The 23,161-nt window shown below is 36.0% G+C and overlaps 4 protein-coding genes across 5 annotated transcripts; 3 read left to right on the forward strand and 1 right to left on the reverse strand.

Moving 5' to 3' along the window:
* The first annotated feature begins 19 nt into the window (after window positions 1-19).
* LOC143468500 (uncharacterized) lies at window positions 20-4,428 on the forward strand. Its single transcript, XM_076965764.1, has 12 exons — window positions 20-344; window positions 503-661; window positions 815-919; window positions 1,236-1,461; window positions 1,865-1,907; window positions 1,971-2,148; window positions 2,315-2,580; window positions 2,687-2,843; window positions 3,097-3,351; window positions 3,586-3,750; window positions 3,842-3,941; window positions 4,069-4,428. The coding sequence occupies exons 1-12, from the start codon at window positions 297-299 to the stop codon at window positions 4,293-4,295; spliced, it is 1,929 nt and encodes a 642-aa protein (XP_076821879.1). The 5' UTR covers window positions 20-296; the 3' UTR covers window positions 4,296-4,428.
* Window positions 4,429-4,644: 216 nt separating this feature from the next.
* Window positions 4,645-11,214, reverse strand: LOC143468512 (CAAX prenyl protease 1 homolog). Its single transcript, XM_076965783.1, has 12 exons — window positions 11,024-11,214; window positions 10,553-10,699; window positions 10,298-10,384; window positions 10,074-10,190; window positions 9,759-9,911; window positions 6,713-6,854; window positions 6,435-6,559; window positions 6,160-6,226; window positions 5,754-5,887; window positions 5,460-5,603; window positions 5,177-5,293; window positions 4,645-4,970 (listed from the first exon to the last, which is right to left on the reverse strand). The coding sequence occupies exons 1-12, from the start codon at window positions 11,096-11,098 to the stop codon at window positions 4,857-4,859; spliced, it is 1,422 nt and encodes a 473-aa protein (XP_076821898.1). The 5' UTR covers window positions 11,099-11,214; the 3' UTR covers window positions 4,645-4,856.
* A 3,760-nt stretch (window positions 11,215-14,974) lies between these two features.
* Window positions 14,975-19,759, forward strand: LOC143468525 (uncharacterized). Its single transcript, XM_076965804.1, has 6 exons — window positions 14,975-16,798; window positions 17,029-17,233; window positions 17,359-17,609; window positions 18,902-19,010; window positions 19,107-19,333; window positions 19,412-19,759. Exons 1-6 carry the CDS (start codon window positions 16,781-16,783, stop codon window positions 19,631-19,633), a joined length of 1,032 nt encoding a protein of 343 aa, XP_076821919.1. The 5' UTR covers window positions 14,975-16,780; the 3' UTR covers window positions 19,634-19,759.
* An 85-nt stretch (window positions 19,760-19,844) lies between these two features.
* Window positions 19,845-23,161, forward strand: LOC143468520 (uncharacterized). 2 transcript variants are annotated; one of them, XM_076965795.1, is made up of 9 exons: window positions 19,845-20,130; window positions 20,247-20,349; window positions 20,644-20,727; window positions 20,937-21,117; window positions 21,271-21,363; window positions 21,481-21,607; window positions 21,813-21,884; window positions 22,187-22,374; window positions 22,464-23,161. In XM_076965795.1, exons 4-9 carry the CDS (start codon window positions 21,042-21,044, stop codon window positions 23,045-23,047), a joined length of 1,140 nt encoding a protein of 379 aa, XP_076821910.1. In that variant the 5' UTR covers window positions 19,845-20,130; window positions 20,247-20,349; window positions 20,644-20,727; window positions 20,937-21,041; the 3' UTR covers window positions 23,048-23,161. The 2 variants fall into 2 exon arrangements, with proteins under 2 accessions (XP_076821910.1, XP_076821911.1); XM_076965796.1 differs by having other exon boundaries at window positions 19,845-20,349.

Below are 23,161 nucleotides of genomic sequence, written 5' to 3' on the forward strand. Positions count from 1 at the left end.
AATTAGACTAAAAATAAGAGCTTGTGGTAGTAAACATTTTCAGTTGTCATCAACAACACAAAGCAGTCTGCAGAAGCATACAAAAACAGCCGGTCAATAATAACCAAATTGACAACAAAAAATAAATTTTAAATATAGGCTCATTCTGAGACGAATTTACGGTAAATGGCATTAGTGCGTTGCAATCGCCAACTTATGTTCTCCAAATACAATCATATTAAATTGAACAACATAAATGTTTCGAAGTTAGTCAGTAGTCTACAGTTTTGAAGTGGAAACGCTGTAACAATATAAGAATGATTTGCAAAATGGTCCTCATCATCATTAGCGCTTCGTTTGTGAAGGTCGGTACAATTCAGAGTTTGTTTGTGGATTTGCATTTTATCGCGAAAAAAGGTTTGAGCTAAAACGCATAAATTGATGGAGATTTGAACCGAATACAAACAATGTGCTTCCAAATACTTAAGATTTCCACTGACAGCTTTTCATCGTTCCCCTCCAGGCTTGCTTTTACTATCCACGCCAAGACAATTACAAGCAGGAGCTGGAATATTATCCTTGTGGCAACAACGAGCTCTGCATGACCCTTAAAATGCTCTTCGTGAGCACCGATCAGCCGCAATACGGAGCTATAGCGCTATCTGACGGTGGCCTACTCAACGTGCGTTTCTTATTAAAACATCTTGCTATTACGTATGGAAATGCAGCTATTACTATTTTTGAGCTACTTAGACATCTTGCTGTTATTTCTTCATACTATCATTTGTAGAAATCCGTAGCGATTAAAAGGAAAAAATAATTAATATCTACTCAGGGTTCCAGCGAAGCCCACTACTGCGTTCTCAATCCCGGAAATGGAGCAACTCTTTTGATGTCATTTCCGGTGGGCAACGATCTTGGATCCTTTTTCCCGGAAAGTGTGAGTGACGTCACAGCTTTACCTCTAAGAACCGCATGTGCTGTGCAAGGTAGAAAGACGTTTCCAATAAGACTTGACCCTACCAAAGTTTGTGGATGACACTGGTTGCACAGCAACAAAACAGAGCTACGCGAAGCGATGTAATTAGTAAACAAACAGCCTTCAAACGTTCAAATGTCGACACATTCATATTGAACATTTCTGATAGAGGCGTACGATGTTATTTATGGTTGTTGCAATGTATATAGTGTTTGTGTATATATATGTTTATTGTCCATGCGTTTCGATGATTTTTAATTTTTACTCATTGAGGAAGTCGAGCTCACTCACTCTACTCTCCACGGAAGTTGGTTTCGACTTCTTCTCCTGCACGTATAAGCGTCCCTACTCGGTTACGTCACCTAGCGGAGAGAAGAGGAACGTGTCCGACCAAAGTTTTTATCTCTTTAACTTCCAATGTCAACTGGACGAGAATTCTGAACCAATTTCCAATGAGTTCGACTCATCTCTTGAAGTCGTCAACCTACTTGGGGATTGTCCATGTAAGATCTGATATCCTGAAGCCTATGTGCAGTTTTTTGAGATGGTTTTCGGGACAGGAATTTCTCCAACAGTCTACCAGAATTAATACGTTCTAAGCTAACATGCTGTTTCTGTAACCAATGCAGAAATTTAGCACTTAGTTTTTAAAAGTCAACTGTTAACTTTTTTTAGCGGTCGCCTAAGCTTAAGCCTTAAGAAACCTGTGTTTACAGTTCACAGAAGTTGCGGTGAAACGGCTGCAAAGCTTATTTTCCACAATTGCAAGGCTCTTTCCGTGCTTAGTTAATACGTTTAAAACTTAATAATATATGTACAATAAATGTATATGTATAATAAATAAATTTAATATTTAATTTTTCAAATAAAAATCACAACTCATTAATAGAGTTTTTTGATTTTTAGCGCACCAAGACATCCAATGCAATCAAACGGTGACAACGATCCGGTAAGAAAGTGAGTTTTATAAGACATTTTAAACCTCATAAGGTCAGTTTTGCAACCTGTACAGGGTATCAAAGTCATATGCGAGGAGTTTGATTCCTTCTGAGATTGATGCTTTATTCCTGGCGGATGCCGTCGGCCAATCTCTGTCAGCTGATAGTCAATGCTCTGCATTTGAAGATCCTTCCAGCCAAGCGTTTGTATTCAATACCGTACAAGATGCATGTATTGGTGAAACGACTCAAGTAAGACAAGTTTCTCGAGCTTCTACTTAACTGTACACGGCCTTTCATCTGTGACGGCTTCGCTCTAGTATTCTTTATTTTTTTCTCGTGTTTTTTTTTTTTGCTGAAATGCTGTCGCCCTTGATTTCTGGTGCGCGTGAGACAAAAAACATCTTCGTCTCCACAGAATAGCGACGGCACGATAACGTACAGCTATTTCGTCTTCGTGGGTCAAGAAACAGCTCCCGGAGTGTTCCCATCCAGCACACCTCTATTTTCTTCGACACCGTTCTTCGGCTCCTCGATCCCAGTGGGTGCAACTCCGCCTTACCTCGCCAGCTCCATTCCGCCGTTTGGGCTCTTGATCGACCGCGAACCGATGAACATTTACACGTTTAACTGCACCTACCTAGCTCAGAGCAATTTAACTGCAGTCATTGATCCTTTGAAACTGTAAGTTTGTCCACTTTACTTTTCAGTTAGTGTAGGTGTTATTGTATTGTAGGCACTGAAGGTTGATGCTCTAAGTCTAAAACGCTGTAACCGTTGTATGATCTAGAGAGTTCGGTGCCTCTTTGGCAAGAGACATCCAAATCAATGCTCGGATGAAAGTATCCGCAAATCTTTCCTTTGCCAAAAATCTAACAAGCGTCAGCATCAGTGATGACATTTACATTTTAGTTGAAATCGACCAACCCAGCACTTTCGTGCTCCAAGTAGGTTCATGAAGTGTTTGCGCAAAAGTGACTTCGACTTTATTTCTCGATAAACAGATAAAGTATTGACACAGAAGCAAATTAACACCACTTGTGCTTTTTATCGGATTGGTAGCCTCAGTACGATATTTTGCTCATTTTTAAACCTGGCACAGCTACCCATTATTACATATATATTATAACCATTATTACATAGGCTATAGGCCTATAACCATTAAGCTACCCATTCACCTTAACATAATTTTCCACCAAGCTCCTCAATTGCTCTTCCACGCTCTCTGCTGACCCGAATGACGTAATGCGGACCGAGATAATAGAGGAGGGATGCCCGCTCAGCCCGAACCCTGCCACTATTATAGAAGATAGGGCCGGCCCTACGGCAAAGTTCAGCGTCCCGGCGCAAAAGATCTTCATGGCCGGGCTACAGCCTGGGCAACATTTCTATTACTTCCACTGCGAAGTGGACATCTGCGACCCGGCGGCCAACTCGACTTGCAGCGAGCCTAAGGTGAGCTGTAAAACAATTGCTAGCAGAGGCATGGATCTCTACAATCCTATACTTGACATCGAACTAAAAGCCAATATTTTGGTGTAACTGATTACACAGCCTACAACAATTAGGCTAACGTATCTCCAATGATTAAATAAAGGGTTTTGTTGGGTGGATAGGCCGAACCAATAGGCCTAAAACCCTTTATTCGACCGACCATGGAGGTACATCGATTTGTTTGCTTCATTCTAGGAATGTTCTGGGCGAAAAAAGAGATCATTCCAGGATGAAGGCAACGATCATTTGAACAGGAAGATGGTTCACGGCGGTCCCATTGCTATTGAAGCAGAAAGCAACAGAGAAACATTCAGAATCTCGCATCCCAGCAGCGTAACAGAGTTGAAATGTAAAAACAAGGTGATTGCATCGGAGACAATTCCAAATTATTAGGCTATGAATTGTACGGCTCCGACCAAAGTCATCCAAACTAAGCCGCACATTTTTACAGCACGGATGTTCACACGAGTGCATGAGAGACGTCCGTGGCCATGTTTTCTGCACTTGCCCGACCGGGAGTGTACTGGAGGAAAACGGAAAATCCTGCAAATGTAAGTCCCTATGTGTCATATTGTGCTGTGCGTCACTATTCATTACTGAGAACCGAAAGCTACAATTGAGTGACTAAATGTAACAGAGTTAAAAATAGAGAACTCAAACAAGAGCTGTTTCTTTCAGACTTTGGCAACCTTGGCCACCTCCAGCAACAGGGCAAGACAGCTGGAAACACATCACCAACCGAAGTGAAAATAGATTTTCCCGAGCCAAACAGCACTTTACCAAGTTTTCTGACCACCATTGTTCTAATATGCATCGTTCTGGTTTGCTTGTACTTGGCCCGCCAGTACCTTTGCCGACAGGTTCATGTTAAAGCCATGATCAAGGACAAACGTCAGCAAGTTTAAGTAAAATTGACGTCAATGGGAACCTGAGTACTTGTACTTAGTGAGGTTCTTGATCAAAATTATCAATTTATGTTCCGAGCATATATCCTGGAAATTAATTGAAATAAAAAAGGGGAATGTCCCCAAGCGGTGATTGGTTAATTGCCTAAATCAATCTTTTTGATTTTGTTTTGATATGATTAAGTCTATACATTTAAAGATCGGGGAGGACCTACATTCGTTATACATTCATTATACAAACTCGGGGAGGAGAAAACCTTTGAAAGAAAGCCGCTGAATAACTGAATTCGAAGCAAGCAGGTCACGTGGAGCTTCGTAACCTCGCCAATGTCGTGAATATAAAGTAACATCCTGGTCCCTTTGACTTGTATTAACGCGAGCACAAGACGAGATCACTGCATAGGAGAAAGCAGCACAGTTGCACGTATTTGCACTTCTTTGACACAGTTTTGCTTTAATATTTCATAACAAAGATATTTTGTTAATCGGGTTTTTCGACTTTCGTTCGATGATGTCACACTCGATCCTCCTGCAAACGAATTACGTCACACGGAATGGCGATCAGTTTGACTTCTTATCAGCTTCGTCCATTCCCCTCATCCGTTCTAGCAACGGTGGATGAGAGTAGTGACAGGCGGAAAAGAGCCAATCAGCAACCGGGAAGCTTAAGTTGTCCTTAAGGAATAGAAATCGTAAAGAAAGTCGAAAAAAAAAACCACTTAAATATCTTGAAACTGTCTTCTAACCAATGAAATGTAGATTTAAAATATTTCGGGCAGCAAGGGCTTAAACCTTGAGCATCCTTGGTAACGTTAATTCTTATTTATTAAGTAAAAATCACATAATGATTGCATCATAAATCCATGTTCTTCCCCACATACCTTATAAAGCTTAAGTAAGGCAGATTTTAGAAGTTCCTTTTTACCAAGGTTAACCGCAAAATCATCTGCCTGGAATTCAAATCTTCTGCTTAAGACATTCATCAAAAATGACTCAATCTGCAAAATACGTTTATAAGAAGTCACAGAGAAGTATTTTAAAGTGCAAACGCTTGAATATCAACAGAAAAATAACTCGTAACAAGAATCAAAAACTTTCCTCCGCTAAAGACGGCAAAGTGTTTCCGAAATGCACAATAATTTAGTTTTGAATTAACTGACAAACCTCATTAACTGGGGAAAAGACTAAGCTAAAGACGATGTAAAGACGAATTAGTATCGGCTGTTGATCGACGAATCCAAACGCAGCAAAGATTTCATGAACATTCATCAATTTCCCAAATACGAAAAATGAAAATAAAATGCTGGCCTAAATAAAATATAAATATTTTCAGATCGAGCAGATTCTTGTCAATCAAAGATATTTAAACTTTATTTGTAACTATTTCCGTGAAAGCTTTCATTAGAAAGCTGGTAACAAGACAGAAATATGAGCTAACCCTGGCATGTAAATCTGTACCTGCATAATAGCCAGGTTTTTCAGCATATGGGAATACTTCCAGTGGCCTAGTTCATGAGCAAGAACTGCCACAACCTCTTCCGTGTTGCAGCCAATTTTCTTTGGTTCTTCTTTCTCTTGAGTTGGAGCATTATCTACAATTGTGTAACGACAGGAATATGTTAACTTAGAAGACAAGCTGAACACAGAAAACTTTGTACTTAGCTTTGTTCGATAACATTCCGTCATCATGTTAATGACGCATTTTTGTTTCATCTATAAATAGCCTAAATTTCATAAAAATTCATTTCATTCTTGCGCTCATAAACTCAATGTTAAAATTTCTCATCAAACTCATATTTCATTTCACATGAAACTCAAATTTTGTTTTTTCATAAATTTTATCCGCAACTTTGCACAGATTTACCTTGAGAAGTGTCTTTGGCAAGATCCACAGTGTCCTTGGTTGCATCTTCCTCTTTCTCTTTGGAATCCTTAAATTACATCAATTGCGTTTTCACAAACCGTTCTCGTGACAATTAACTTAATCATGAGTTGTTCGACCAAAAACAACTTGACTGTAAAAACTAGTCCAGTAAAAACATGCCAATATGCATTATAGGTGTCTTTTAAGTACAAAAATAAACAATTACTTCCAAAATATTGAAGTAAAAAGTGATTTACAGCAGCAAAAATTCCTACTTTGGTTTCTTTGTCATCCCTCGTGACTGGGGAGTAATCTTCCAATAAAGTATCAAACAAGACAATTCTCTTGTTCTTGTGGAAGCCGTACATGTAAGCATTGCTGTGGGCAGACCTCTTAGAGCCTTCAACAGCAAAATACAACATTACAGTAAGATACCTAACAATCTTATGTCCAGCATAGATTGCAACAACCACACTGGTGTAATGTACTGATACTTCTCAATTGCGCATATTAGCAAAAAAGTATTTTATTTTACAAACTTTCAACAACCCACCTTCCACGACGTACAACTTCTTCAATGGAAACTGAAGAGAAGCTGCGAGTTCTTCGATCTTCTGCTTCAACTGGCCCTCAGGGAGCGGGTTGTATTTATCGAAGAGAGGGGCGATGTATTCAGGATATATGTGGAGCAATATCTTAAAATATGACAAACTTATTTCTAATTCTGTTCTACAGTGGTCAAGTAAAAGGGCTAGAAGTGTTAAAAAACAAAAAAGATTTTAGACTCGGGAGAATGTGAATCAGTTCACCGTATATACTCGAGTATAGGTCAAGATTTTCGCAACTGATTTTCACTAATTTTCTAAAATTTGGAATGAATTTATTACCCTTACTGGCCATTTCGTACGAATAACTTCACGACAACTTGCAGGAGACAAATATCACGTGACGCTTGCACACACAAGATGATAATGACTTGTGTCACATGACTTCTTTGTAGACTTGTCTTAAAGTGCTACTGAAGTTTACAGTGGTGCAATTTCAAGTACTGGCAAGCTAGGCAAGAAAGTCCACCATGAAGACAGGTTTGAAATGAAGATCAAGAACAGGGGATGATAAGTTACTGAGGTACAGTCAGTTAAATGTTTATGATACAAAAATTTTAGTTATCATCACTTAGTGGTGAACTTTCATGTTTCCTTGAGATTATCTTATGGTATGTTGATGCCAATACTTAGGTAAACCACCGAATGGTACTGCTGGGAATAAGCTAGTCAACTTATACACGAAAGAATAAAAATACGTTCGATTTTCATCGAAAGAGTAGGGGTCGACCTATACTTAAGTATATACGATAAGTACTTGTGCAAATTTAAATGTGTTTATACAGTCGACTCCGCTTAATTCGGACACTTTGGTTCCGCTCACTTTTGGCTGAATTAAGCGGAGAAATGGCTTTGTCCGAATTAAACGGAAAATCAATTGTTCGTTTCATGGTCATGCGTAAAGGCAGACAACGCATTTAAAATACTGTACTGTTGCTTAATAAATGAATTGCAGCTGCGCTATACTGCAGTAATTGGCACTGATCGCATAAAACGCACAAGAGTTATACCTTCAGGTTAGTTGTATTGTACAGTATTTCGATACCAAACGATTCAACAAATACTGTTTATCTGTATACTGTATTTCGATATCCCCACCAACGCAGCTAACTGCCGAACTCTCAAGGAAGCGTCTTCATTTTTTTCTTCGTTTACTTTAGTGAACAATTTCACTTTTTCTGCACCATTCTGTTCTACAAGATGGACGCAATTATACTGAAGTAAAAGCGACTATGAAGCTGACACAGCCTTATATGAGTTCATTGTCAATTGTTACTGCATGAATCGTCATTGTTTCACCATAATCACCCATAATCTAATTGCATCTTGTGTTAAAACAAACAAAGTACTGTTTATTATGTCATAACTAGGGCCATTTTTATTTTGACCTAAAAAAAAATTTTTTTGACTTTATTTTTATCAAATTTTGACTTTATTTTGACCTAACGAAATTGCTTATTTGTAGAGGCCACAGTTCTTCCTCCAGTTACCCAAACATAATATTTTGTCGATTTCAGACCCAAACGTAATATTTTGTCGAAAAGTCAAGGTGTTTTATGGATTATAAAAAGTGTGTCGTGTTTTTTGGCGATAGATTTAGGTAGCTTGTGTTATTTTGTCCTTGTGAAAAGGGCACTTTGCCTCGATTTTCTCCGCATGGTATATTCTAATAAACAGCAAATTAAACAGGGAATGCTTGTTGTTGCTCCAATCCAGCTTGATGGCGTTTACTTTTCCTGTGGCTTTCAACAAAATACTTTTTATCGCACTTCACTATAATCTCGCAAAAATTGCACCTTAAATCACCCCCGGGAGTTGCATTAAATTCATCAGAAAAATCTCGACAAATCTGTCTAACTTTTGCTGAAGACGATTTAGCTTGCTTAGGCATTTTTGTACAGTATTACAGAATGTCAGTAGGCTATTCCTAAAATCCAAACTGTTGATCTTCGAAAATACCACGTTTATGAAGAGGAAGTGTTATATAAGAATTATTTAAATACGTAACAATGAATAAACAATGGACAATTTGCGATAAAAGTTACTGCTGATCCAAGTGGGCATTGTGACTTATTTCCTGCTTTTATGGGTTAATATGGTTTAATTGTGTCGCAGTTCCTGATTTACAATGCTTCCACGAGGATTTTTACAAGAATTACTCTCAAGAAACACAAAAACTTTGTAAAAAGCCATATTTTGACAAATTTTGACTTTATTGAAAATTTTGACTTTATTGTAAATTTTGACTTTATTTTGACCTATAAACTTCTTAGAAACAATCCCCTAGGTGCTGAAAACAACTTTATTCTTTGATTCGTGGTCAGACGAGGTCCTTAAAAATTTTTGACTTTATTGACTTTAGCGGGCCCTAGTCATAACCTAACGATATAACGATAGGAATTGCGAACCTGTGTCCGAATTAAGCGGAAAACTGTCCGAATTAACGGGAGTTTTTTGCGTTCATTTTTTACTTTTGTTCCGTTCCCAAGCATTTTGGCCGAATAAAGCGGTTGTCCGGGTTTTCCGGTGTCCGAATTAAGCGGATTCGACTGTATTTCTCATTGTAATTAAGCTGAGTTACTAACAAGATAGCAACATAGGAAATTATACTTAAGTATGCCACTTAGTTGACCAATGTTTGAAACTAAGCAATATTCTGCTCGTTTAAATTTTGAAATATTCCGAAAATTGTCGCCATCTTTAAAATGGAGCAATAATGCCGAGTCATGATTGCAGAATGGACTGCATTTTACTCGTCATCATGTGGTCGAATTTAAAAATATGTGGCTTGCACCTAAGTTGAAAATCTAATGGATTTATCATTTGATGTTTATGACGATAAAAATGCTTTCAAGCTCCAACCATGACTCAGCATTATCATTACGACAGTCGTCATACAAATGAGAACTAATTGAGATAACATGTTTTGTAGCAATAACATATTAAACTATTCAAAAACACATCAAGAAGATTATTCCAAATATGACCACTTACCATTGATATCATGAACACCATCAGCCAAGCATATATAAAAAAGTAATCGCCGCCAATTTCAATGACGAAAATAATGAGAGCAGTCAGCGGCATCATTATTGCTTGCGATACCAATGTCTTCTTCAGAGTGTCTTTGAAGAAGAATCCAAGTGTCTGAAATATGATATAAAATGTGAATAGTACATAAGGTTTCGTAAAGATGAATATTACAAGTATAAAGTTGAACGCCGAAGAGTAATCTATTGAACATTATATCTTAGTTACTATAGCTTATTGTATAATTATATCAGGAGTTTTTATGAAACTAACACGGACCATTTTGTTGAAGCCATGACGTTCTTCGATAACAAATGTGTAGTAAATGGACCAAGGGAGACCAAGAACAAGGGTTATTATGGATCCGAGAAAAGTGAAGACAATTGACTGAGTTTTCTGCAACAACAAACTTTAATTCTAATTCCAGATCCATCTTACGAGAATTAAAGACGTAGCGCAAATTGAAAAACATGAAACATAGACAAGCGGTAAGGAGAAAATACCTCATACTCTTCATTCAAGCCGAACTTGGCAGTGAGTAAACCCGACAGCATCCACAACAGAGGCAAGCCATTGAGGCAGAGAAATAGCTGCATTCAATGAGACAAAGGATTTTGTGAAATTGATACTAAAACATAACCATCATGTATAAATTATTGGTAATGAAAGTTATAGCTACACATAAACAAGTGTTAAAGAATATCAGAAAAAAAAAATTTTTTGTATTTAAATTTAATTTTACCATTATATTCACTTACTGTTGTTTCTATCTGTGAGTATAAACCATGCCAGAATCCATATCTACTCTTATCAATAGCATAAGTGCGTGATTTGGTAAAGGTCTTCTCATCAATGACGGATTTCAATTCTGTTGGAACTTCTTTGACTTGATGGTAGATGTTATCCTGACATAAATGTGAAGTTACAAATCGCTCCAAGACGTTATATACGAAATATATCACTAGTTTTGGGCAAATTTTATTTTCAGCGCTGGTACAACAATTATGAGAATACCATGATCGTTATTCTTCGTTAATCCAGTCAAAAAACTCCAAACATAAGGCGATACATACTTCAGCCATTTTGTGCCTAACCAGTTTTATACTTAAAAGTTTATTAACTTTCCACATTATTAAATGATTGTTTTCACCAATTCCCATGCTTCTTTTTTAAATTCAACAAGAAACATTTAACTAATACACGGTAAGAAACAAATATTACTGACTAACCTGTCGTTTGGACAAGTAGGTTTCCCAGAAATATACCAGCCATGAAAAAGCAACAACAGCACTAAACAAATCCATGATGTATGATATATATACAGGTACCTTTAAATCGCAATCCTACAGCACCGAAAATAGAGTTTTTAAAATAGTACAATATGGTCTAACTTTGACCAATATGGCTCATACATAATTCAAATGTGTATAAGCAAGCCCATCTTTAAGCTTGGTCGTGGTCAGTAGTCAGTACTGAGCCAAGAAACGTTATTTTGCTGACGTCATGATTTGAGTAGCTAGGGTCTAGTGTACAAAGGTACCCTCTGGTTGTGCACATACGTATACTAGACCTATAAAATGTAGAAGGTTTGGCTTTTAAATCCATATATTTTACAGTTTGGGAAGGAAACACTGATTTCCGTAATTTGCCAGCACCGCCATTTCTCCTGCCGTCATTTTCCGTCGTCCCCAATACAAGATAGACTAATTATTATTCTGTTACTATAGTAACTATACTATTACGCTAAATATTACTATGTGAACTAGTTGCTATACTGTTAACTGTACTAGCAGAACGAATATATGCTCGAACAACGTGCAATATGCACAATCAACGAACCGAAAAAAGCCGCAAATGTAATGCATAATCTATTTCTTAGTGGATAGTTCCATATTAGGGCAATACGATATCAAAAATAAAAATAAATAAAAAAAGTGTTTGTTAATCGATAACGAATCATCGGCGAGTTTATGTCGAATATGTATGGGCCACTTCACCACTATACTATACCCCCATGACCAATGACATTAGATTCACTGATACTACATTATACTATATAGGGCTTATAAGCTATAACACGTCACAAAGAAATAAAGATACTGTAATGAAAAGTGGTATAATGGTACCTTAGCCTGTAAGGTTTGCCCACTACACTACAAAGTCTGTTTACTTGTGTATATCTTAACAGTGAACTTTGATAGACTTCAGCAATAATGACACGGGAATGACAACTGTATATTCTGTTTATATTGAAGCTTCACTGAACGAACAAATCAAAATAGAACATTGTTACAGCAACAGCACAAAGACATGTTGCGGCGTTAAACGTAAGACTGTTAAGTGATGACTCGTAATGCACGCACAGTAAGAGAGAAGCAATTGATTACGTCACGCAGTGTTATGCTTCGCTGATTCGATAGACGAGAATTCCATGTCGTACACAATTTTATATTACATTAATTGATATATTTATCACAATACAATTAAGTGACACGAAGCGCAGTCGTTAGAAAACGTCCGACAAGAAATTGTTTGCCGACAGCTTAAAGAAGCGATAAGTCATGACATTTGATAAGAAATTTACATTATGGAAATTTAATTTTATGTTTCACTCTTGATTTTCATTTCTTCATTCCTGTATTCGTCATGCTTGACACACTATGATAGCATGACAATATTGACGTCATCATTCTAGAGTTTCAGCATTTCATCTGGTTCCAGTGTTTCCGTGAAAGACATTTTTTCGCAATCAAACAAGGACGATTTCACAATTAACATTGTTTCTTGACGTCATGCATTCCAGCCAACTGGAATCCGGCAAAATATCCGTTCATTCCACACGAAGCAAGCTCGCCTCAAAACGCAGAGAAAAGAGAAGTAGCAAATTTTAAAATGTGCCGTATTCCACGGGCGGATTGTGTTTTCTGCTGATTGTCTCGGGGGCGATCTAGTTTGGTCTCTTGACTCCTTAGCATGCGTTGTGTTGATTGTTGAGGGCAGATCGAGTGCAGCAGGTCAACTAGGATAGCTAGGCGGTTTGTTGAAGGTCATTGTCTTTTTAAGCTTAGACTATGTTTCAAGCGTATGTTTCCCATTTCCGTGGGATGGAAAATCGTATGAAATAAGCTAGATGTTCATTCAACTTACTGCAAATTGCACTTAAAAGCATTTTTTTGTAAAATAAGCATCATTTTGCAGTGTATTGGCCTACCCCCTGCATAGGTCAGATTATGATGAAGTCAGATACAACTTCGGTTTAATATGTTAAATACGGGCATTGCGCATTTAATACGTAATTTAATATGTTAAATACATTAAATACGGGCGCCGAACTTGGGCGGACAGGGCGGATTTTTTCGTCCTGGATTTTTCTAACAAATAATAGCGATTTTACGTTCAAAAGGTTATACAGTCAAATCCGGTTAATTGCATTCTGGATAATCGCATAATTCGTTTTATCGCATAAAGGGCGCAAATCCCAAACCATAGTTTATCATTTGTAAAGATAATACTTCGGTTTATCGCATAGCGGTTTATTGCATAATTCGTTTAAATGAATAAAAATGAAGGTGATTTATTCGATTATTCAAAAGTTTTTAAAAGATAAAATTGAAAACAACGCGTACTGGGAGCGCACACGCAATCCGTAAGCTTTGTGACTTGTACTGCGCTTTGTTACGAAACACTCACACCAACAATGCTCAATTTAAGCATTAACACGTGGCTGTCAATACGCAAACATTAACATTCGCACTGTTTTAGTTTCATTTAAGCGTTGCGTAAAGAAAGCGTTGCGTTAAGATGATGCCGTAATAAGTGAAGAAGTCTTACGAAACAAACAAGTTGAAAAAGACGACAACGATAACCGGCGACACCATAAAATAAAGAAGTTCTGCATGCACTTCATACGATTCGCCAACGACTACAGTTTGAAGGGGCAGACATGGCCACATTTGTTCGTTTAAAACTTTAAACACACAAATGCAAGAAATCTTGTTTTCATGTTTTGCGTGCTTGAATGAATGGATGATCGCAATACACAATAAAAGTTAGTGTTTTGCGTGTTGACGTCTTTACACGTGACCAGCTTCGCACGTCAAGTAAGAAAATAAGTGGAATTTGCACTTTTGCATAAACGCATAATTCGTTTAATCGCATAAAAAGGCTTGGCAAATTACAATGCAATTAACCGGATTCGACTGTATATGCTTTTGTTAGAAGTGTTTTCCCATCTCTGGTGTTATGTCTGTACAGACAAACATATGACCAAAAATAACCTTGGAACGACGCATGCGAAGAGTTTAAAGAGAATAGCGAGTGCAAAACTAGAAGAGGGTGCGGAAAATCAGACGAGATTCTAACGTGCTTGATTATGTGTCAAATCACCCCATTCGTCAAGGATTAGCCCATAGGAAAGGGAAAAAAGATTGCATGGATTACCCATTCGTATGGGCTAAAAAGAATATTTCCATCTCTTAAAATAATTGTTGTAAGGCTAATCGTGTTCGAATGAGGTAATCCATTTGGGCACGTCACATTGCTGGTAGCTGTGTAGAAAACAGACAGCATACGTGAATTTACAGTGACTTCATTGCATCTACAGTGTAATAAATAGTGTCATCCCGCATATAAGCTAGGTTGCTTGGCCTACATAGACCTAAAACAATTGGCGGTAGTTGAAATACAGGACCCTGTATTGGCCTATAGCCTACATAATGTCCTTTGTAATGAAATGACTTATGCCTACAGATTATATAGGTATATAGTCTAGGCCTATAGTACAGGCTACCAGTATTCCAGTACTGCACCGACACACTAAAATGTTTGCAAGAAGGCCTATATGCCCTATAACTAACTTTGAAACACACTTCAGTAGAATATTAAATATTGCATCTATCATGATGATTGTCAGCTAGTAGTGGTAAGCATCCCGGACTGCTGAGTAATTGAGTTTGGAGCTTTTTTCCCCATCATTAAGTATGAACATTCACCGAAAGCTGCCAAGCCCAATATGCGACATTAACGTTTATGAAAAACAATATTGGGTGCTTCCTTGCCTAACTTTGCAATTTGGGTGACATCTATCTCATCGACTGCCAGTTATACCCATTGTGGAATGCGTGGCAACTACACAATCAAGGTTTTTAAAGACTATGCTTGCTGCACCCGAATATTTCACATGTAGACACTACCTCTTGCAAACACAGGCCACAGTTTCTAGATTTTGCCAACCAAATTGCAAAGTGTACCCCACCCCACCCCTACTCATCCTCCACCTAGTCATTCTAGTTTCAGCCATCTTGCACTTCTAAGATCTCGTTGAAAGGTGCAATGATTTCAGTGTGGTCAGATTCTAAATTCAGAAAAAAACTACAACTGTACATGCCTAGTCGGTTACAGCTTACGCTATTTGTATTTTGCTAGTCTACTTGGGTCTTGAAATAGACACTTATTTCACTAGGTGCCAGTAGCCGAAGTAAGAAAATACAAATATGAAAAATGGCAGTTTGGCTAGTCTGTCACGTGGAAGGTTTGCTTCTCAGTATTTACGGTTCACAGTTGGGTAGTTGTGAATATAACATTGATTGCATGCATTGTAATTTTTCAACTTAACGGTTACAGCGTTAGACAGAATAATCAACTTTTTCGTTACAGAATCACAACCTTTATCTTTGCGCAGCGTGACTAGAGTTTAGTAACTGAACTTGTTTTTGTCTAAGTTTCAACTTTTTTATTTGAATTTTTTATATTGTATTTCTCGAATTTGAAACTGTATAGTGAATTTGAAATAGCTAACTACGAGCGGTAGCAAGCTGAGCCAGGTGCTTTAACTGCTACATCTTTGAGCTGGCATTTTGTGCAGGAGCTAATTTATAAGTACTAACTGTTTGAAAATCAAGGTCTTCCACACATCACACAGACTTTTGTTACCGGCACAGGATTTCAAGGGCTAGATTAAACATCATGGGTCAGCAGGTTGAGCTCCTGTGAGTCTTGCATAGTTCATTCTCCAGGCCCTGTGTACCCAATTGTAATGAAATGAACCTTGTAAATATTTGCTGGTTACCGTAGTAGAAAGTGTGGTGTAAGACTTAACTTACCTTAAATTGCTTAAATTTAATTTAAAATGTTAGAATTCCATGTTACTTACTTCATAAGCAGATAGAATTTTACTCAATTTTTACTATATATTGTTGGTCTACATGAGCAGATCTTAACCAATGGGCTATTACTAACCTATGCAATCCTTTTATGAACAAAAATTATTTGCACGAAAACGTTTTCTTGTTTATGAGTATATATTGTAGGCTACTGCCACTGGCTAAACAGACCCAAATAGATGTGGATGACTCACATCTCACTGATTAGAACTTTCAAGTATTAAATATATTGCTGAGATATGTATACCTTGTGTTTGTGGCATATATCATATCAAATTGTCTGGGCAAGCAAGTCGCTGCAATGGTATGCAGGTATCATAAACAATAGACTACACTATGGTATGTACCTCCATGTTAATGCCTTGTTTATTCGTATCACCGGTAAGTTTGGTAATTTATACATACAGTACTTGAAAAACTCGCTAATATAGTTACATTAAATAATAATTATAATCTGCAACACTGTATTGTAAATTATGAATCATGACATAGGATCATAATTTTTTCTTAACTGAGACAGCTATTGAGACCAGGTATTCTCAACTTTTGTGCAATCATATGCAGTATATTTTATATATACATTTGAATGTATTCTTTTTAGCTTTATTTTCAGATATAGGCTTCCCAGCTGATTTAAATTACACTACAAAATCTAACTGAGTTAGTAGTGATCTAACTTTGAAATGAATATTGCACACTCTTACATAACCCCTCCCTCTTTGTAGGATTGAATTTATTGTTGTAATTGTTAGACAAAAATATCTATAGCACAAGAATTTGCCTGTATGTTTACTGCAAATGGAAACTTGACCTACGTGTCAAGAAATGGGAAAAATAAAAGGAGTAAGTACATTTACTATATTTTACTATGTTTTTTACGTTTTTTATCTAACGTCTGTTTAAATGGGATAGCTAATAAGATAGTAATTAGTTTCTTTTCATACCAATTTCAAGCGTTAATACCAAGAATTTGTTAATCTAAATCAGGGTAGTCCTGTTATTTTTTCTACATGGGGCAGCAATAATAGTGGTTAGAGTAATCAATATATTGATATATCTTTTCCATTGCATAGGGAATTACAAAAGCTAAGTTTCGATATTGGGTAAAAGAACCCAAAAAAAGAAAACGACCCGTTTACCTCTTTGGCAAAACATTTGGTCCAGCGTTGAAACCCAATGCAAACAGTCACATAGTTACAAGAGGTTCTGTGGAAGGTGATCTAACTGCTACAAATCCTGAAATACCAAGCACTAGTAATGTTAACAGTTCTTGTGGAGGTGAATGAAAGAAATAATATAAGGAGATTTACAATATATTTCACATTTTTATGCTACATTTTTTCTGAAAATAATCACTTAACAGTCATATTGAATACTGCATTTTAATTTTCATGTTATCACAGAGTTGGAAGAAAATTTAAATTACAAAATCAGAAGAGAGAAGCTGTCTTCAGATTGGCGATTAGTTGAAGAAAAGTTGTTTAAGTTGTCCATAACCCTCTATTCTCCTGAGCGACGTACTTGCTGTGTATGCTTTGAAGAAGTTGCCAACATAATTCGTTGTGGAGATTGTGGGCCAAATGTATATTACTGTCGTCAGTGCTGGGATAACTGTCATTCTTTTGTTTGGTATCATTTGCCAGACATATGGATGGTAATTAATAATTATATACAAATATCTTTATTTTTGTAAAGGTTATTCACAAAAAGACCACTCATTTATCTGGATATAAAAGGCCATTAATGTTTGTAAACATTTTAGTGCTGTAGGCAGTCTTAAGAAATGTTTATTAATTTGTCTGTTGATAATCAACAATAATTATTTCAAATGTATATATATAATAAGTTAAATACATTCGTCTACATAAAATAATTTATCATACCTTTAATTAATTACCACAAGAAAAAGTTGTCACTGGCAGAATATTAGAGGAAAAGAAACAGTAGCTTACATTTCTTTAAACTGGTCTAGACAACAATGTCATAGTTGCTTTTTGTGCAGTAGAATGTAAAAACTGTTTGGGTTAATACTGTAAACCAAGTATCTTTGCAATTATTCCTACATTTTTACCGGAATGTATCGAATAATGTTGAACTTAGATCTCTGTTTACAATATTGTTAAAAACATTTTCACAGCTGAGAAATGCAAAATGTGTCAAAAATGTATCTGAAGTATAAAAAGTAAAAGACAATACTGGTGCCATATGTATGACACATTTTATTTCATGGCCTTCAAAAGATTCCCCTCCAACACATTTTTCAAAGCCCTTCCATTATACCACTACTACTTACTAATAAAACTTTTTTAAATGCTCAAACATCTCCAGGTCTCTGCCAAATCAGTAATAGCAAGACTGGCAGCTGGAGAATGATGTTTGTGCTTGTTCTTTTTTTAGCTGTAAGTTGTTTCAAATCGCTCAATGTCATCAATTATATCAATGATAGGCAGTTATTCAGACAAATCTGGAACAAAAAATTCTGTGCAACAAAGTGAAGCATCCAGGCATGATGAAATTATAGAATTAAAGTGGTGAAGGAGATTTTAAGTTAAGCATATATTTAGGGAAAACGTTTTGCAGTTCTTCGTTAAAGTTTAGCTGCTTCTGCTCACAATGTATCACAGAAGACAGTTGGAGTAAGATAAGGTTGTAAATGATTGCTTTTTGAGACAGCCTAAATATTTCAGTGTAGAAGCCATGTTACACGAAATCAAAAAAATGTGTTGTTGTGGTATTTGACCACATAGGAAAACAAAATTAAGCGGTAAGCTTCTACCCATGTTAAAATCGTTGATTAAAACAGACTTAGTTTTTTTACAGAACTATTCCTGTATTTCTTGTGTATGTACCAATATCACTTAGTTAAAATATCCAAACATGCTCTTGCAATTTTAGTCAACATATTACTTGTAACACATTGTTAATGGTATTATTTACACTTTACAGGGTAACATGTTTTGCAAAATGGTCACTCCGATACGACTTTTGAAGAGATTTGATGGTCATGAATGTCAGTCAAGTTACACTCGACACATTACAGTGGTTGATTACAAAGGTATAATTTTTTTTATTCCTTTGCATTTATTATAAATCATCTCTGCCATTCTTTCATCCATTGTTTTCTTGTTCATTGGCAAAGTTTGCATTTTAGGTTTTGAAAATGTGGTTTCTGTACAATTTTGCTATTGTGAGAGTGAGCCTGAAACTCTGTTAAGATTAAATCTGTGGACCTGTTCGCCCAAAAAGCCTAAACTAGCAGTATCCATTGACCTATTGGAATACTTTCGAGCCTTGTGTCTCGAAAAACATCTTTCCACTGAAGGATTTTGCCATGCTCTTGAAAATAGATTTTTGCGAGTACCTGGATATACAGCAGGGGTTAACACTTTTTAGTGTTTTGTATTTCTAAGAAAATCCGAAACAACCTGTGGATGTTTCTTGTTTTTTTTGTTTTAGGTAAAGTCTTTGTCAAGAGTTTTGCTACAAGAAGTGGTTGAGGCATATAGACACCATGTCTATAAGCTGCAACATCTGCATGGTTTGGTCTCTTCTGATGATATAGATACGGGTACCCTGTGTCCAGCATGTGAAGGGGTAAAGCTAAGAAGTGTGATTGAAAGTTCCCAGGCCTCTGTGATCGAGTGTAAATGCTTGGCTTTAACTGCGTTTTGTTGGTAGAATCCTGAAGGTATGCGGACATATTGCTTAGATGCAAATTTTGGTTTGGTGAGAAGAATTTTGTCCGGGAGTAGAAGCTGTGATCCTCACCACAAACAATCTTTTTTTTTTAAACCGAAACGAAGTTGACAGCTTTGTAGACACCTATGATGAAAACAAATATGGCTCGGCTGTAAGTTATTTCTTAACAGTATGTACCAAAATGCATTAAAAATATTAAATCAAGTACATAACTTCAACAATTGATTTCCAATCATATTGTTATGGTCCTATTATACATTTCAAGGAATTTCATGCATATTTATAAGAATAAATGCTGCATACTTATGCATTAATTAGAATCATTATTTTTAGTCCAAAAATTGCAATGACTTTCAAGCAGGCAACATCATTAGATCGAAATCTAAAAGCAGTAAACTGGCTATCAAAGGTGTATTTGGTGTTTGTTGTAAACATGAGTTTCCGACAATGTTTTTTGACTTAAAACATGGTGAAAGGTAAAGTGTACATTCTTGCTTTAGTTGTTTTGTGGAAGGTGTATTACTACGGTATATATGTAGAATTTGTGTATTAGTATTTGTAAACAATGTTTTTAAAACTGATTCTGTTGCAGGCTAGCATATGCAGTTTTAGCTATTGAAAAACTTCTGTAAAGAAACGAAAATAAAATAAGAGTTTTCTATGACATAGCTTGCAAACTGAAAGTTCATCTTCAGGTATACCTTTAAGAATTTACACATGATATTGTGTTAGTATGGCAACATTGATATACGTTTAAATTATAGGTATACAACCCATTTTTCGAAACATATTTTATTTGTAAGCAATCTACTCCTGGGTCATTGATTGCATGTCATTAGTGTTCTTAATGTTAGTGCATACTGCAGACGATGCTGTATGTGCAAGTTAGTTAATCATTTTTGCTTACATAAAATACTGCATTTATGTTTAAATAATAATTAAGATTTTGTGATTTTCTTTCTGGATTCCAATATGATTTCATTATTTAGGTCCGAAAAAACTTTGCAATTCTTAATAAAATAACATTTGCAGTACCTGTTTTTCATTCATATGGCCATATTTTCTCTTGTCAGGTAAACATGATATTTTATACCTATATATTGTACAACTGTTAGGTCAAAGTCTTTTAGTTTTATTACACTGAGCACAAGAAATTCACCGAAAATATTAAGGTCTAATTTTGAAAAACTTGTTGTCTGTATGACAAAATCTTTATATAATGATGTATTCAAGTGTAATGAGATAATTATCTCTCAGTTTTTTTGTTCTGTTTAAAATTTAGAAACAATTCAACCCAAGGTTCCTGGACGGGTTTGGACTTACGGATGGTGAAACTGTGGAGCGATTATGGGCATACCTTCGTGGATTTAACAAAATCTCAAAAGAGATGAAACCGGAACATCGTACTGATTTGCTTACCGATGGCTTGATTCTTTATGGGCGCAAGATCAAAAAAAAATTGGGTAAGCCTTGTTTGTGATTTGGTCCAGATTGACTTAAGATATCTTCACGCAATTAAGTAAACTTGCATGATTTAGGTTTTCTTTTTCTTCAGCTTTCAAACATGCACTAAATAACTAAAATAAATATGACAAGCTTTAAGCTCTGTTTCAAAGGTTATGCATTGATGAACAAGCTGAAGAGAGCTAGCTGCAAAATGGAATTGGCCAAGAGTGAATTAGAAGCTATGGCAGCTTCTTACCCTGGTGGTATGTATGATTATGTGTCTTTGTATATTTGTATTTGTATCATCTATTTGAATTATTATATTCCATGTTATTTATTTTCAGAAATGAGAGTATAACATTATACAATAAACCTTACAGGAACATTAACACAACATCAATTAAAAGCAATAGCTCTGCAACCAGAGCCGTATTCTTCTGCAGAAATGGCATCTTTTTCTTGGGTAGAAGAATACTCACTTAAACTTCAAGAATACTACTGGTTGAAGTGAGTTGACTAAATGTTTTCTGAATGATACATTTTTCAATACAATTTTGTGGTGTATAAAATTCATGCTAGTTACTGTTTGTGGGTTGTATTGCAAAAGTGAAAATTGCGAAACTGTTGAACATACAAATTTAAGTACTGAATCCTTTAGGAATAGAATTTTGTATAATTGTATAGGAAACTATATAATTTTGTTAATTTGTAGAGAAGAAGTTGAAGATTTGACCAAGGAAATAACGTCTGAAATACTTTCTGGAAAAGTTGACCAAATTGCTAAGTAAGCTGAAGGACATATCAATGTTAAATTGAGTTACTACAATAATTCCCCAGACATAAACGAATATTGTTACTTCCCACTGCTGCAACATCAGAAACCATTAGAAAAGCTTATAAAACAGTAACAACAGTGTATCCACCAAATTTACTGTGATAAAGTTAAAACCCACACAATGATGGTGAAAATGCAGTATATGGGAGTTCAATTGCCAAGAGTATTGTTTGCCAGGACATGATATATGCTTTCTTCATCGATGTATTGCATGTTCTTCTATTTTACATATTGTATGCGTTGTTTTGTAGACTTGACAGTCATCTTTCCAAAGTTGAAGTAGAAAACGGTATATTGATTCGTTGGGATGTAAAAGATGATATGATGCTTAAATATTTGTCAAGTGCTGTGAAGAAAAAAAGAGCAGAAATTTTGGAGAACATTTATAAATTAAATATCGAAAGAAAATTTTTATCTACTTTGATTCAAAAATACCCAGGTAATTTGTGCATGCACTATGCATGGGGTTACATTATCGATAAAGCTACTGTTCTGTTATTTTCAAGTTTGTACATGATGATTTTTCAGCTGGTCAAACAATTGTTCAACGACTAGTGCGAAGCATCAGGAAGGTTAACAACAACATTCGTCATCAGATTACTATGTATAATAAATACCAGAATGTTCCACAAAATGAAATGAAAAGCATAACTTTTGAAATGGTTGTCGGGTCTGGGCCAGTTAAAAACGTACCTGGTTTTATTGAAAAAAAAATCAAGGAACAACATTGCATTCGGGAAAGGTGCAAAGAAGAAATGTGTCATTTAAAAGAAGATATGACAAGTGTGATGAACTTCTATCAAAAGCAAATAAACATAGTGTCTAATCTTGTAGAAGGCTGTGAGGTTGTGGAACCATATGTGGTTACCCATCAGTTGCAAGCAGAGATCGAACTTCTTTCTTTTATAAATGACATTAAGGGCACAGTACCTTTTCAAGCAAATACACCTCTGCTCAATGAGAAGCTAGGCACTTCCGATATGGCAAAATTGGACCCAATGGAGAAAGAAGATGATGAAAGTGAATCACCAATAAATTTATCTGAGCTTCAACACATTTTAACTGAATTTGGCTCGGAAAGCGAAGGTTCAGATAACGAAGATGAAGCTTAAACTAATTAGTTTTAACCCGTGTCCTTGAGTCAGTTATGCCACAAAATTACGTTTAACTGCATTTGTTTCCATTTTTTTGTACGCATTTCAGTTATTAAACGTTCATTACATATA

Source organism: Clavelina lepadiformis, chromosome 8 (assembly GCF_947623445.1).
Source record: "Clavelina lepadiformis chromosome 8, kaClaLepa1.1, whole genome shotgun sequence".
In the NCBI taxonomy this organism is placed as follows: Eukaryota; Metazoa; Chordata; class Ascidiacea; order Aplousobranchia; family Clavelinidae; genus Clavelina; species Clavelina lepadiformis.

Excerpts from the sequence above, each read along its gene's own strand:
- LOC143468500 (XM_076965764.1), top strand. The coding sequence starts at position 297 with ATGATTTGCAAAATGGTCCTCATCATCATTAGCGCTTCGTTTGTGAAG. Across the intron at positions 1,908-1,970 it reads CAAACGGTGACAACGATCCG|GGTATCAAAGTCATATGCGA; the intron begins GTAAGAAAGTGA and ends CAACCTGTACAG. Across the intron at positions 3,751-3,841 it reads AGTTGAAATGTAAAAACAAG|CACGGATGTTCACACGAGTG; the intron begins GTGATTGCATCG and ends ACATTTTTACAG.
- LOC143468512 (XM_076965783.1), bottom strand. The coding sequence starts at position 11,098 with ATGGATTTGTTTAGTGCTGTTGTTGCTTTTTCATGGCTGGTATATTTC. Across the intron at positions 10,385-10,552 it reads ACTCACAGATAGAAACAACA|CTATTTCTCTGCCTCAATGG; the intron begins GTAAGTGAATAT and ends CATTGAATGCAG. Across the intron at positions 5,888-6,159 it reads TGCCAAAGACACTTCTCAAG|ATAATGCTCCAACTCAAGAG; the intron begins GTAAATCTGTGC and ends ACACAATTGTAG.
- LOC143468525 (XM_076965804.1), top strand. Across the intron at positions 17,234-17,358 it reads TGTTAACAGTTCTTGTGGAG|AGTTGGAAGAAAATTTAAAT; the intron begins GTGAATGAAAGA and ends ATGTTATCACAG. Across the intron at positions 19,334-19,411 it reads TACCTGGATATACAGCAGGG|GTAAAGTCTTTGTCAAGAGT; the intron begins GTTAACACTTTT and ends TTTTTGTTTTAG.
- LOC143468520 (XM_076965796.1), top strand. The coding sequence starts at position 21,042 with ATGAAACCGGAACATCGTACTGATTTGCTTACCGATGGCTTGATTCTT. Across the intron at positions 21,608-21,812 it reads CAAGAATACTACTGGTTGAA|AGAAGAAGTTGAAGATTTGA; the intron begins GTGAGTTGACTA and ends GTTAATTTGTAG. Across the intron at positions 22,375-22,463 it reads TTTGATTCAAAAATACCCAG|CTGGTCAAACAATTGTTCAA; the intron begins GTAATTTGTGCA and ends ATGATTTTTCAG.